Below are 16,381 nucleotides of genomic sequence, written 5' to 3'. Positions count from 1 at the left end.
TATAGAGTTTAGTCCTTCTACTCTTCCTCGAGAAAAGAGGCCAAGAGGTTTTGGACCTCAAACTGGGGTGATGAAAATACTTATAAATAGATTTAAAGCTTTGGCAACGTTAAACAAGGTCTCAGAAACAGCTCTTTCAAAATTTTCCAAGCCACTTAAAATGTTCAGAACAGGATCCAATGGGCTCATTCTTTCACTGTCCATGCATTCAAACGGCCTTCTCATCTACATCTCTACAAATAAGATCAATGGAAATCCAAGAGCACTGGGACTCTCTGGAGAAATAAATACAAACACTGCATTGTCAGCTAAATTATAAAGCAGTAGAACAGCTAGCATTTTGTGGTTATCCACAATAAATCCCCTGTAAGGGAACAGAATATTAAATGAGAAGTTTTTTCCACATGTCTTCCTAAATAAAATAATACGGAAAATTCTTCTGCTGTAGATGCTCTGATATTATATTACAAAGTCAAAATTCTGAATTTACTATCATAATTAGGGATGATGCCATAACCAAACAGTAAATACCCATGCAAACCATATTTATTTAATAAAACTTATTTTTATGACTTAATGTATTACTATTTTTTACATAGATATTATTGTATATACATATGGCTTATTTTAATTTTATTGGAATAAATATGGACAAATATATTAAATAAAAAAATGAATAGTCCAAGCTGTTGACTATATAGAATGTCAAAAATAAAAATGGCATAAATAAAAGCCATAAATATATCATGAACAATATAAAATAAAATAATAAATCCGCAGTCTTGCGTACCGCCCAGGTCTTGCTCAATCTGAAGATAGGTGCGCTTTGAAGAGCAGAGACCACCGACACCAGAGAGTGTACGTTATTCAGCTCCAGGAGTTTCTATAAAGAAACACAGAAGACACACAAACTTAACATAAATTAGCTGCATGCCTCATGTAAGACACCAATGTATGCCTTTACTTGTTTGTTCCACTGTGTTTTCTGGTCTGGTCACATCATGCTGTTGTCATTCTTTTCTTTTCCACTAGGCTGACCTCTGTGAACTACTATGTGTCAACCACCTTTATGGAAAGTAGGAGAAAAAGCAATGCTGCTTTGGTTTTTTTTAGTCATTGGCTGATCTACTTTATCCATCAGCATAACTGTTAGCGTAGCCCACTCAGTCTTACTGGGGCATGTCTGCCGGTAGCAGGCTACACAGCTCTTTCAGGGTTGGCAGGTAGAGCAGGGTGAGTGTTCAACCATAAGGAGTCATTCAGTGGGTTTTCCTGTGTCATGGTACATTGAGCTTCAGGAGAGCATGTAGACTGATTGAATTCACAGCAGCCTGTGGCTCTCTCTGTGTGTGTGTGTGTGTGTGTGAGACTGTTGGCACGAACGACAAGAAAAGCATCTAAATAACTGCATGATTGTTTGGAAAACTTTTGAAGTATCGTTTAAAAAATAATAATTTTTAAAAAGGTATAAAATTAAAGCTCAATTAAAAAAAATAAAAATCAGGACATTTTTGACACTAGAAGGGCTTTTTATATTCTACACGTGTTGTTTACTATCGCCATTTGAAGATAATTCAGAAATATAATGGATTCCATTTTCTTGTGATTTAAATGTTTGAACACAAATGAGGCAGACGAAAAACTGATATATTGCAGGCTGTTTAAACTAAGAGTCTGAGATGGATCACAGTCAGATGAAGCCATTTGTATGATGTTCTCATCCTCATTTCATGCCATAAACACTCACCACTCCTGTGCAATGTCTCTACCCATACTCACTGACTTAAAACAGAAGGCTTTACTCCATCAAGACTTGTATAACGTCATTAAAATTGTCCATTGTTAAAGGAAAATTCTTGAAAGTGCCCATGAAAACCTGTCTTGCTTGAATTTCTAATAAAACACCATCAGTTATGGTAATGCTAGTGCCAAGGACAATTACTGATACCAAACGCAATTTATATGTGAATATAAATAATAATAAATTACTGAACTTGAACTTATAGGGTCACTTATATTTCTGCTGTCATGGCAACACTGACAAAGAAAAAATAACTAACGATAAATAAAGGAACCAAGCTGCGCTGGCTGAAGGAACAGCGAAAACCAAAGAATGTCTCACCTTGGCAATTTTGATGAAGTGGCCCAATATTTCTGCTCGGATTTTCAATGTTTGAGCCGTCAATATCTCCCTCACTGCCCAGAAACTGACCTAAGAGAAGAAAATATAGTAAGTGAATTAAATGAGTCCCACAATGCACCACTATCATGGTTTTCTCTGCAGAATAAGACTTTAGATTTAAAGTTAGGATTCAAAAAATGTAAAACTACAAGAACACATATAATTTATGGCTATATGTTTTGTAATTGCTGTGATGACAAAAAACAAAAGTTCTCAGCAACAATGAATCAAAATGTGCAGCACACACGGTTCTCAAAATAAAACTTTAATACATTCCTAAAAATACCGGAAATAATCAAATTATGAGAAAAACTGTCTGAAAAACAGTTTTCAGAAAGATAATTTTCTCTTATTCACAGGCTTAAAAAAAAAAAGTGCCAGAACACAAGTCAAATGAACCTAAGCAGCAAAACGGAATCTTTCCTTTTTTCACTCTGGAAATACAAGAAATTGGTTGTTGATTATGACATTAAAAAACCCGAAATGGCAAGTGTAATTGCAGACCTCAAATGACCACTTACATCAACATGCAAAGACATTTAAGCTCTGCCAAAATGAAATGCCATTTAAATAAAAATCATAATCATTCCTACTGCATACGGACCTTTGTAAGCAGATATTTATAGGCGTATTTTCAGAAATGGGGATAAAGAAAGTGTTGTGCATTTTCAGTAAAATCGTGAGAATTGATGAATTGGTCAGGTCATTATAATGTGTGTAAGGATGTGTGTGTGGTGTGCAGGAAGAGGATGCAAGGACTCAAGGAACATTATTCTGAGTAGGTGCTACTTGGATGTTGTTTTCATTTGTCAAAAGTGGTGCTTTGTCTGAAAGTTTACAATCCACTGTCGTAAAACATCAGTTCTGTATGTGTAAGTACTATTTATTATATACTTCATGGACACTTTCAAATGCCTTTAATGCCACATATAAAAAATAATGCAAAACTGAAGTAGAAAAAGAAGAGTGGCCGGCATTAGTCTGTAAAAATGGGAGAAAAAGCCATTTTTGTTGGATGTGTCCAGTGCAGTGTATTCGTTTATCTAAAGGAGTTAATACAGCTGTTGGATAAAATAGCTAAATGGACCAGCATTATGTCTATATGAGGCACCTGTTTGTGCTACAAAAACTGTAATATCCAGTAAAAACACAAATTTCAAGTGATTTGAAACAAGATGCATCATCCATTTGAGCTTGTATAAGTGGACACCTAACAGACTTCTGTTTCACACTAATAGACTTGTGCTAAACACAGAGCTTAAATGGCAGGGTCTAAAATAGTATACATAAAATCTACTTTATCAGCTATATAGTGAGGTTTCTAGCTCACCAGTTGTCAAACTAGCAATGCATTTGCTTGTGTATATGATACTAAAACACAGTGTCAATGCTCCTCTTTCGGTATAATAACATCCATTGACCTCTATTATAGGAGTTATTTCTGGTGGTGCTAGTGGACTTAGGTCTCAAAGCCTGAAAAAATTACACTGTTATGAAACGGTCTCTTAGACTGCTATAGTATATAAGGAAACAAAACTTAGATTTTACTGAAATTACGAATACATCAGGAAACTAAGTAAATTAGCAATATTAATCATCTAAAAAATAAAAAAAAAAACTCTTAAAATAAAAAAATTCTTTAAATCAGAATTACACATGTAGCAAGACTTTTAGTTTTTAGCTCATGGCACCAGCTGTCAATTTAAGACAAGTTATAAGTTTAGCAAACAATAAACACTGGAACAGAATAAAACTTTTAATAAATGATCTTAAAGTGTACCTGTAGGCTACACTGACTAGCACATTATTGCTCACCTGGTTAAATCTCCGTGTGAAGGCCACAACGTTGGGTGAAAGGCTATGCTTCTCCTTCTTGTTCCATCCACAGCTCGCCAGCTCCTAAACAACCAAATAGTCAATTCAACTTTTCAACAGTGTTTTTAAGTGTAATACTTAAGTCTAATGTTTGCATTTTATCTACACTACCATTAAAAAGTTGTTTTTGTAATATATATTTGAAAAAAGTTTACATTTATTTTGTTTACAACAAAGATTGCATTTTTGAATTTGTGAAGTAGTATTATAATTTAAAATGACATTTGAATATACAGTAGTCAACATTTTAAGCGGATCAAAAGAATTCACGTTTTCCTAAGACAAGAACGCATTTTGGCTTTAGGTTTTAGGACAACTTTTGATCCACTTCAAATGTTGACTACTGTATTTTAAAATGTATTTTTTTTTCTTGTGAATTTTCAGCATCATTACTCCAGTCTTCAGTACCACATGATCCTTCAGAAATCTATTAATTCTATGCGGATTTACGGTGTAGGAAACATTTCTTGTTAAATATTGCTGCTGCTAAATATTTTTGTATATAATGAATATAAAATAAACAGCATTAATATTTTACTGTCACTTTTGATCAAAGGCATTTGCTAAATAATAGTACTAATTTCTTTAACTTTTCAATAGTAGTGTACTCGGATATTAATTAAATCACATTGAACGGCTCTTTATTACACATGCCTTACACCATTCCTTCATTCATGAAGTTGAATAAACTGACCACAGCTACACTGTCCAAGTAAGAGCATAAAAAGTCAAATAAAATACCCACAACACTTGAAGCGCCACAATAGTTTCCACTACGGAGAAATACTACATATTTTACTATACTATATTTGTTATTGACCTATAGTAGTGTAAATATATCATCCTTGTATTGGAGAAAAGTATGCACAGAACAAACAACACATCTGTTGCTTTCATCTCATCGGCAGAACAGCTTTGCATGGGGACTTTATATGGTTCTAAGCCTCCTCAGGTTCACAGAGCTATGAATACTAACACTTTTATAGTATTGTGCAGACTAAAAGCAGATGGAAACATTCAAAAGCATTTCAGTTTCCACATGGACTGAGTGGAGTGGAGTTTCCATGCGAATAAGCAGCTCAGTCTGGGTACAGTACCTTACCAAAATACTTTAGGTCTGTTTGCTTAGTCATCACTTTAAGCCACACATTTCGTCAGGGACACAGCATAGCTATAATGTAAGAGGACTTGTTTGGTTTTACACTACCATTCAAACGTTTGAGGTCAGTAAGGTTTTATTTTTTAAAAGAAAATAATACTTTTATTCAGCAAGGATGTATTAAATGTATTAAATGTCTTGTATTTTGATTAAATTCAGCCTTGATGTGCATAAGATACTTAAAAATAAAAAAAATCTTAGACTCCAAACTGTTTTAATAATTCATAATTTCAGTTTAAAGGGGGTTATACATTTTTTTTTTGGCACACAAGAGAGTCATATTTCATTTTTTTTTCCACCTTTCTTTCTGACCCTAAGACTGTGTGTGTGTGTGTGTGTGTGTGTTGGCCTGTTAAGAAAAACCCTTGTGCATGTGAAATGAGCTGCAGCACTGAATGGGTCAAGGTTTGGTTGGTTAGCATGCTCCAGTTTCTCCTGCAGGCAGATGTTTTAACAACACCATTCATGCAATATACCTTTTTAACTGATCCTTTCTTTACTTAACTCAATGAAATGTGACTGAAATGATCAGGCCCCTTCTTAAAATCAAACTTCAGAAACTTCAGCACAAGGTTTAAGCAATATGCTTCATTTTACTTTCATATCACTATTATTTTTGGTTTTGACTTCCGAAAGTTACAGTACGTTTTATAGTTGTCTATCTCAAAAGATCAAATATAATTTGATTCCACATGACAAAAGCCTACAAACTTTCACATTTTATCTTTTATTCTGACTCTATATAATTTCTGCAAAATGTCTGTAGCCAAAAACAACTGTACAACACAGCACTTTATGCAAAGAGACACTGTCTGCTTACATTACTCACACAGCACTAACAATTTAGCAGTTGTTATAGAACCAACGTACATCTGAAATCTATTAATCCAGTTGCCCGTGTCAACTCCACGAACATCTCCTTTTAGAATCTGCAATAATCCCTGAAGCATGCAGCTGAATGAATGTATGTGCATGTGGTCAAACACAAAAATGTACTTATACTAGTGTTTCCACAGCCCAGTGAAACTTACAGGCAAAGGGCTCAACAATAACAAGCCCACTTTCATTGTCAAATATGTCAGGGTTGGAAAGACTGAGTGTAATGAGCGAATCCTGAATTAGTGGCCGAGGAGATCAAACTCAGCATTTTTAAAATGAGCTCTTTTCCAGTGGGAACTTCTGCTGTAAGCAAATTAATTTAATGTGTTTCACACGCTAATCTTCTTCAGCGAAGGAATACCACGGTAGATGTTTTGCTACTTTTTATAAAATCTATCAGCTGAACAATTTATGTGCGCAGAGTTGCTGAGATGCAAACATGTCTAAAAGGAATAAGGATGGAAGATTTATCTTGACATAAAACAAGTTCATGCTCCACAAAAAATTTCCCTCAACACCAATTAAAATAGCTCTGAGTCAAAAACTGACATTTTTAGCAATAAAACCATTGGCAACACCTTAAGTACAAGCAGATAAACATGACAGCACTGTCAGTTGTAGAGAAAACCAATTTTCGCCTGTGACTAAAGAGACTCCAGGGGAGGAAATAGTAAAATACTTCTCTGCTGTTTCCTAAACCTAGAATTGATTAATGTTTTAGAATGTCAAACACCTACACAAGGGCCTAACTGCATTGCCTTTTTGCAGTTTGAAAGATATATCCTTTTACTTAGATATTTCGGGTGAAGAGCAATAACAGTATTAAATACTTAATCCTGTTAATACATAATTTTCCCTCATTATCATTTATTTATTTATTATTTTTAATTGTGACACCCAAGAAGCAAGACTGGAATATTCTGAGTATATTATTACCACTGACCAGCATCTGTCAAACTCAACCTTTAAACCCAGCTACCAACATTATTATAAAAATATTATCAAACAAATTGTTTTCTTTGTTGATGAAAAACTACAAACCAGCACACAGTGCCACAACTTAGCTATTAGTTAGCTTAATTTGGGATACATTATACAACTATGTTAGTGCGCATGTAAACATGCTACTTACTGTTTTGTTGTTGTTTTACATTTAAATTTGTTCATTTTTATTTTTAGTGTTTTTTTTATGTTATTGAAAGAAATCTCTTTTGCTCACCAAGGCTTCATTTCTATGATTAAAAAATAAAAGTTAAAACTGTTTTATTATATCAATATTATTATAATTCAAAATCACTCTTTTCTTTAAACTGTTATTTATTCCTGTGATGGCATAGCTGAATTTTCAGCAGTTATTACTTCAGTCTTCAGTGTCAGAAATCATTCTAATAGGCTGATTTAGTGTTGAAAACAATTGTCCTGCTTAATATTTTTGTAGAAACTGTGATACAAATTATTTTATGGATAGAAAGTTCAAAAGAACAACATTTATTTAAAATTTAATTTTCAGTTACATTTACTGTTCCTTTCAATAAATTTAATGCAACCCTGCTGAATAATTTCTTCCCAAAAAAAGTCTTACTCCCTATAAACTTTTAAATGGTAGTGTATAATTAAATATATAAAATAAATCTGATTTTGATTAAGCACCTTCTTGCACTGAATTTTCAGGCCCCATTTTGTCCTTTATTCATGCTAAGTGCTAAAACTCGGAAATCCAAATTGTTAACACCCCAAACCGTTGGCTAGGTTCACAAGAATCAATCACACAGCAATGGTTGAAACTCTCATAATGCTAATTATTAATGCTGCCACGCGGAAAATTAATAAATAACAATAAGCCCATGGCCTTTTTAAACAAATCCTATCTAGAATGTCTGTGGCTGTCAGTGAGAAATGATTCCAACAGAAAGTGACCTCAAATCCACACCGACTCATTAGTGCACACAGCTCACGCAAAGATGTAGGTCAATGGACATCATCATAATGGCACTCACTTGACTTATGCTCTCATATACTCAGGATAAAGTTCAAACAATCCTGACTCTTACTAAATGTAAAGATTGATTTGCTCAACTCTTTGAAAAAAGCCAGCGATTCACACCAAGGTCACCATGAATGGAATCAAACAATTCCAGACGTGAAGCCTTAAGAAAAGTAGCTTGGTTAGGAGTAATTGCCAAACAGACTGCCAAACAATTCTCTGCTCAAGCATTACGCCATCACTGGGTAGAATGTCTGGAGAGACCTGGAAGAAGCCTGGCTAATATTTCTTCATGATAAAATGGGGACACCGAAATGGTTCTCTCACCACACATATTAACCCTAAAATGTGAGACAAAACTGTCATAATTTTCCCATTTTTCATGTTATATATTCTTTTCATTTGATTAATGTGTCTTTGGCCATGTGATGAAATCAGTTCAACCATAAATCATCTTTATTATTTGCTTCATATTATATTGACAGTGCCTCTCTCTTTGATATATAGGTTCCTGATCCTGCCAGACAACCATCTTTTGATCACGGCAAGATCACATCAAAACTAAACACTTGTGCAAGATCTGGATAACAGCTAACATAACCACAAAAGTCTACACAAAACCTACAATAAACTGCAAAATGCCTCGGAAGACCTGTTTTCATTATCAGTGGAAAAACTCAGCAATTCTCACTGATCCTTGTCCAAATCTACCATATCTGTTATGAGCGCCTTTCCATTGTCGTCTTCACATAAAACATTAATTAAGGAAAGTACTGAGGGCTCTGTAACTCAGAGCAGAGGCTCTGGTTAAAGTAATGGAAGAACGTGGAGTTAGATGCTGTGGGTACCGTGGTCTGTGTGTGTGTGTGTGTGTGTATGTATGTATGTGTGTATATATTATATATATATATATATATATATATATATATATATATATATATAATATGTGTATGTGTGTGTGTCATTAATGCACTGCTATAGTGCCACGTCACACTAATCTGTAGCACCAGAGAGCACATGAGATCAGTCCACAGCTGTGGGTTTCTGTGTGGCTTGAGACAGAGGATGTGTATTTAGTTGCCATGGAAATGTGTCTCACCTCAGGCTGTATCGCTTTGAATACAGGAGCATCCATCAAAGTGATCTGACTCTGCAAAATAAAAGCTAGGGTTAAATGCTTAAAGGAGTATTTCAAGCTTAAAAAAAATGACAGGTCACTCAAAAATCATCATTTAATAACCCTATGTCATTCCAAACCTGCATGATGTTCTTTCATGCATAGGACACAAAATGAGATGTTTAGCAGGATGTTCAAGCTGCTCTTTTCCATATAATGAAACCAGATAGAGACCATTATCAACTGTGGTCACCATTTGCTTTCAATTCAATGTATGGGGAAAAAGTAAATAATGACAATTTTTGGGCGAACTATTACATTAACATATTTAAATGGGGCACTTTAAAGGTGCGGTAAGTAATTTTCTTTATATGTAATTTTTGTTTCTAGGAGTATTAACTATACTTTACAAAAGTAATATTGATTTCTTGTGGGGTGAAAGTTTTTTGGGGGTTTTTTTACAGTGGAAGAAGTTACTTAATGCATCTTTAATGGAGCATAGTGGGTTTCTATAAATATAAAAAGAGCCATATCTAATGAATGGGTAATTAAATGCTTCCCTTGAGCTGGCATATTAAATTTGTGAGATGGAAATATGAAATTTCATAACTAGGCCATTGTGCACATTTTACTTAACAGTGATGCATATGAACTAATGTTACAAACCTCATACCATCTCGTGATTTTTAAATTAGATTTTTAATTCAAAAGAGACAAGTTTTGTGTGAGAAAAAGTCTGAAGTTTATGCTTCTATTAACTGATAAACTTCCCCTCTAATATTTGTTGTGTGTGTCAATCAAACTAAAACTTGTAAGGCTTTCATCACAACTAGTGGCCATTTACACAACTGGAGCAATTTGAACTTGCATCAACATCTTCATATAAAAAAAAAAAAAAAAAATGCAGTGTCACATTTTGCCTCTGGAGCACTGGAGCATTTTTAAACTTACAGCAAACTCCTCGGGTGTCACTTTGAGCATGTCAAACACCACTGCGTCAAAGCTCTTGGCAGAGTCCAAACTCCGTCCATCCAGGGACTCTGAACTACTGCTGTCCTGCAGACACAGGAAGAAGACAGTTAGGATACAAACAAAATATCAGAGTTGATATTTTAAACACCTATAAAATCCATATGGGCAAAGAGCGATGGCCAGTTGCACTCTTCCTGTGGACATTTAATCAGTTTAATTACCATTGTCCATTTGAATTACATCATTCCATTTGATTATTCAGCACAGATGGTAAAAATGGATCAGAATGCAACCAAATCACTTTAATAACAGGCAATGTGCCAATCCAGCACATATTGTAATTGAAGCCAGACAAAAATAGACCACATAACAAAGGCCAGAGAAGGAAGGATGCAGTCACTATGAAAAGAACAGTTTCTTCTCAGCAAATTATCCTGACAGATCCCCTTTGAAGTTCCCCCATTCCATCCAGTGTAATATCCGTACTGATGCAGAATCTCATTCTTATCTTCTCAATGTCTTATCTGCTCTGTGCGAACCCTTAATTGCTGGAAGATTCGTTCATGCCTTCATTTCAGATTATTACGATTCAATGTGTACACTACCGTTCAAGGATTTTAAGTCAGTAAAATAAGATTATCATTTTTTTTTTTTTTTAAGAAATTAATACTTTTTTTCAGCAAGGCTGCATTACATTGATCAAAAGTGACAGTCAAGAATTTTATTATGTTACTAAAGATTGCCATTTCAAATAAATATGGTTCGTTTTATTCATCAACATTGATAATAATCTGAATTGTTTCTTGAAAACAAATCAACATATTAGAATGGTTACTGAAGGATCATGTGATACTAAAGACTGGAGTACTGATGCTGAAAATTCAGCTTTTCCAACAGGTATTAATTATCAAACCTTAATGTAAGAGTGGAAGGTCTCATGGGTAGGCCGTGAAATCATTTCTCTCTCAATCCAAAATCATTTTTCTTGTTCTATAAAGTTACACATTATAAGCACATTTCACTTTTAGAACATAAATGGTTTCTCTGCTGAATCTTTAAGCAAGACCTGACTTTTTTTTTTATATAAATATTCATGATCGCCAATATCCCAATTTCTTTGGCCTTTTTCTATGCTCCCATGTGTTTTAACAACAGTAATGTGTTGACTTAAAATACATCAACTGAAGGTCATCATTGTTAAATACAGAGCCTATAAGACTGAGCCAACCATAAACTCACATATTATTTCCAAATAAACTAAATAGCCACTAAGACAAATGAGGCAATATGTATTGCTGCTGCAATTAAACTCCTAACTGGCAGTTTCATTTGGACACCATCAATGTGAAAACAGTGTTGAAAGATCTTTTAGTATGTCTTCTGTCCCTATGCAGACCAACCCCTCTTACAAAATATAGGTCTTAGTTTGCTTTATAAATTTAAACAATCAATGCTGAAAAAATTCTCATTCCATAAATAATTGGCAAAAAATAAAATTTAGTTAAAACGTTTTGAACCTATAACTGGAAAACACAATGCGTCACATCTTCTGAACTATCTGTGAGTTCAAGGTCACTCTGTATGTCAATGACATAACACTGTGCCCCCGGAGCAGCATCCTGCCAGTGTGTGTTTGAACTGATCAGCACTGATGGGCCAACAAGCTGCCATTTCTCTGATCTGATCTGATCCGATTCCCCTCAGCAAGCCAATATCATGTGATCTAACTTGGATGCCGTACACAACATTCAGTTCAGACTCAACAGCGACCCCAATCAGCTTCTGAGCAATCACACGCACCACTGAGGCTATAATAATCAGCTGCAATAAATCTCTCATTTATAATCCATTACACACAGTTCAATGCTGATGCTTCAGCTGATTTTCCGTATTTACCAATCTCAATTCTGGAAATACAATACAAAATCAAATACAATACAATAAAACAAAATAAAATAAAAGATGAATCCATGGCAAATGGGAACAAATAGGATGTGTTTTAGTACCTGTGTGTGGCGGGACGTGATGCTGACGCTGGCAGGGAGTCCATTCCTCCTGTACATGCTCTCAGTCAGAAGAGAAGACCCAGATCACAGCCGACCTCAGCTGCTCTCCGCCACACATGACCTCTCAGCCATCCCTTGAACATACAAGCACACACATTACACCTTATTTTATGCCAAAATTGGCGTATTTGGCAACTTAGAAAAAAAATGGTTTTATTAAGCCTATTAAATAGAAATTATGACTTCAAATAAAATATTATATTTTTATTATCGTCATTACTGTGCTGCTGTATTTGGGATCTACTCATACTGAGGAGAAATGCATAATATTGCCAGCAGAGGGAGGTCTTCACTATAAATGCAGCATCTCTCCCCTCAACATGACTCCTGCTTTTGCCCTACATTCTGCAAGCCAGCCATTTCTTGTTCAAACGAGTCATATCCATATCACAGCCATATCATGAAAATACTATGTACTCTACTATGTACTGTTAAATTAAATATTTCAATGTGCATGGCCTAATTCAGTCCAGAATGGAAGTGCATGAGTAACAGAGGGAATAACTGCAGATTATTACCTTCAAAAACTGTGGTGCTTTAGGATCCAGATTTTCAGTTTGATAGTAAATGGCCATCTAACATTTTCAAACATTGTTTACTGTACAATGTTAAACAAATATGCCCTTAAAATGAAACACTCAAATGTATTACTATTACCAAAAAAAGCACAGGGCCAGCTGTATTCTGAAATTAACAGGAGAAGCTAAAATCATAGCCTGTTCAAATCAATGGGAGACTTGCAGATGTTGCATATTATTTTTATTTATTTATTTTTGTTGCAATTTCCCAAGTATGACTCATCACCCCAGGGTTATTATTCGTGTAAATAATTAAATAAATAAACCATAAAAAACATGCTTAAATAAAATAAATGTTAACTGAAATAAAACCAAATTTAAACTTATTGTATTTCAGCTACTTTCCAAAGCAGCATTTTATGTTTTACTTGCTGTACTAAAATAAATAAAACTGAAATAAAAAATAAAAAAAACATTTTTTATTTTCCCAGAGGTCTGCGTCTAATGTTAGTCACTGTTTCTGCATGAAAAAGTCAAAGTTTTTTTTCTTCGCCATGTCCACCTGAATAAAATAGAATTTTAAAACTTCACATAGTACATAACATTTCAAAATGGTATTTCATTATATGACCCCATTAGCAAATATTTATTTGTACAACAACTAACTAGTAACAATAATATGTTAATACAGTACAGATTTTTGCATACCCATTTTGTTTTTCCAGATCTTTCACATGGCTAATATCTGCATGGTAGGGTTGGTGAAGGCCATTCCAAGCGGCAGTTCTTTAGTAATACTGAAAGAGAAAGAGAGATAACCGGAAGGAAGACATTATGATCATTATGATCTCAATAAACTCTGACTTTATGATTAAAACACAAACCAATCATCAGGGTGTAGCTGTACGGCAGACTCTACCACAAACCTTATCATTGGCAAATCATTAAGGTTGGTTTCCCCATTTTCACAATGACATATACACTCACTGGCCACTTTATTAGGTACACCTTACTAGTACTGGGTTGGACCCCCTTTTGCCTTCAGAACTGCCTTAATTCTCCGTGGCATAGATTCAACAAGGTGTTGGAAACATTCCTCAGAGATTTTGGTCCATATTGACATGATAGCATCACGCAGTTGCTGCAGATTTGTCGGCTGCACATCCATGATGTGAATCTCCCGTTCCACCACATCCCAAAGGTGTTCTATTGGATTGAGATCTGGTGACTGTGGAGGCCATTTGAGTAAAGTGAACTCATTGTCATGTTCAAGAAACCAGTCTGAGATGATTTGAGTTTTGTGACATGGTGCATTATCCTGCTGGAAGTAGCCATCAGAAGATGGGTACACTGTAGTCATAAAGGGATGGACATGGTCAGCAACAATACTCCGGTAGGCTGTGGTGTTTAAACGATGCTCAATTGTACTAAGGGGCCCAAAGTGGGCCAAGAAAATACCCCCACACCATTACACCACCACCACCAGCCTGAACCGTTGAGACAAGGAAAGATGGATCCATGCTTTCATGTTCTTTACACCAAATTCTGACCCTACCATCTGAATGTCGCAGCAGAAATCGAGACTCATCAGACCAGGCAACATTTTTCCAATCTTCTATTGTCCAATTTTGGTGAGCCTGTGCGAATTGTAGCCTCCGTTTCCTGTTCTTAGCTGACAGGAGCGGCACCCGGTGTGGTCTTCTGCTGCTGTAGCCCATCTGCTTCAGGGTTCGACGTGTTGTGCGTTCAGAGATGGTATTCTGCATACCTTGGTTGTAACGAGTGGTTATTTGAGTTACAGTTGCCTTTCTATGATCTCTAACCAGTCTGCCCATTCTCCTCTGACATCAACAAGGCATTTTCATCCACACAACTGCCGCTCACTGGATATTTTCTCTTTTTCGGACCATTCTCGGTAAACCCTAGAGATGGTTGTGTGTGAAAATCCCAGTAGATCAGCAGTTTTTGAAATACTCAGACCAGCCCGTCTGGCACCAACAACCATTCCACGTTCAAAATCACTTAAATCCCCTTTCTTCCCCATTCTGATGCTCGGTTTGAACTTCAGCAAGTCGTCTTCACTACATCTAGATGCCTAAATGCATTGAGTCGCTGCCATGTGATTGGCTGATTAGCAATTTGTGTTACCAAGCAATTGAACAGGTACCTAATAAAGTGGCCGGTGAGTGAGTGAGTGAGTGAGTATATATATATATATATATATATATATATATATATATATATATATATATATATATATATATATATATATATATATATATATATATATATATATATATATATATATATATATATATATATATATATATATATAAATAATTTATTACACAATTGTTAAAATGGATGAAATTAACGACTTTTTATTTCGAATACTCTATCGACTAATTTATCGATTAATTTCCCACAAAAAAAAAATTCAACAATTTTACTTAAGAATATTTGATTAAACTGTTTTATTGAAGCAAATGAAATCCAAATTTCTATGAAATCCTTTTTTTAAAGCACAACATAGAGTTCAAGAAGCAAGTGTCCACCTCTCAGTCCAAATCACTGAAATCACAGTTCAGTATTATAGTGTGAGAATGACAACATATCCATGTGTTCTAGTCTAATAATAATACAATTATCATCAATAAACACTTTTTAATGGAGTATTTACCAGAAATATTATTTACCAGAATTTTAGGAGAAAAAAAAAAATGTAAATGAGCAGTATTTCTGAAAATAAATAAATAAATAAAAAACTAAAAAAAATAAAATAAAAAAAAATAATTTGAGATGCTTTTGATTATTAAAATTTAAATGAAACCATTAAAACAGAGTATAGAAAAATGTAAATGGTAAAAACTGAATTTGGAAATAAAATGGATTTCATAGGGCCCTATAATTATAATTATTTTATTTTTACAAAAAATAGATGTACGTGAACAATAGCCTTTAAAAATTACTTAAAATACATATATAATAGCAATGAGGCAATAATAATTAGTTCAAATAAAGTATCAAAAGCAAGAAATCATATGGTTTTATTGAACAAAACTGTTAAAATACATAATATATTATAAACAATAGAGCTAATATAGATTACGCATTACAACAAAGGCCTGCAGGGGCGCCTAAGGCCTGATGATTGTTTTTACACATTACTGTGCGATCTAATCCTTGTTTAATATTGACCAAGCATCATTTAATTCAAATGTCCACTTGATCTTTAATATTTGGCCATTTCTTTAGGACAGAAATGCTATAGCCACTGTGATTAAATGAATATGTGGACATCTATCCGTGTAAACTCTTATTTTGAAATCGCGATGTATTCTCCTGTGTTTGAGTAGATTTATAAATTATTTACCTACAAATCTGATTAAATGGTGCACGTTGCATTCCCAGATGAACGTTATAATAAACCCAAACTCACAACATCAGGCAGAGATGGAGTTCACATGTAAATTATAAGTTTCTGCTGAACTACTGTGACCGGAGCCGCTGTGAGACGCACGTGCTTAACCTACACGCATGGAAATAATTAAAGTGCATATACTGTATTAGAACTGCATGCATATAATCATTTAATTAAATCATAGCGTTTGTGAATTCACATGATTTTT

At 34.5% G+C, this 16,381-nt stretch overlaps 1 protein-coding gene across 2 annotated transcripts in view; it reads right to left on the bottom strand.

Annotated features, from left to right (window-relative positions):
• The window catches only part of LOC306849155 (ras-specific guanine nucleotide-releasing factor RalGPS1-like), a 103,316-nt gene that overhangs the window by 78,749 nt on the left and 8,186 nt on the right, over positions 1–16,381 (bottom strand). For both annotated transcript variants that reach the window (XM_079384004.1, XM_079384005.1), the window contains exons 2-8: positions 13,461–13,549; positions 12,175–12,308; positions 10,148–10,252; positions 9,179–9,229; positions 3,998–4,081; positions 2,123–2,212; positions 791–883 (exon numbers count right to left, since the gene is read on the bottom strand). In XM_079384004.1, coding sequence (XP_079240130.1) covers positions 791–883; positions 2,123–2,212; positions 3,998–4,081; positions 9,179–9,229; positions 10,148–10,252; positions 12,175–12,231 — 480 coding nt within the window. In that variant the 5' untranslated portion in view covers positions 12,232–12,308; positions 13,461–13,549. The remainder of the gene's footprint in view (positions 1–790; positions 884–2,122; positions 2,213–3,997; positions 4,082–9,178; positions 9,230–10,147; positions 10,253–12,174; positions 12,309–13,460; positions 13,550–16,381) is intronic.

Source organism: Barbus barbus (assembly GCF_936440315.1).
Source record: "Barbus barbus genome assembly, chromosome: 29".
Lineage (NCBI taxonomy): Eukaryota > Metazoa > Chordata > Actinopteri > Cypriniformes > Cyprinidae > Barbus > Barbus barbus.
This window is presented reverse-complemented; position numbering and strand designations above follow the sequence as displayed.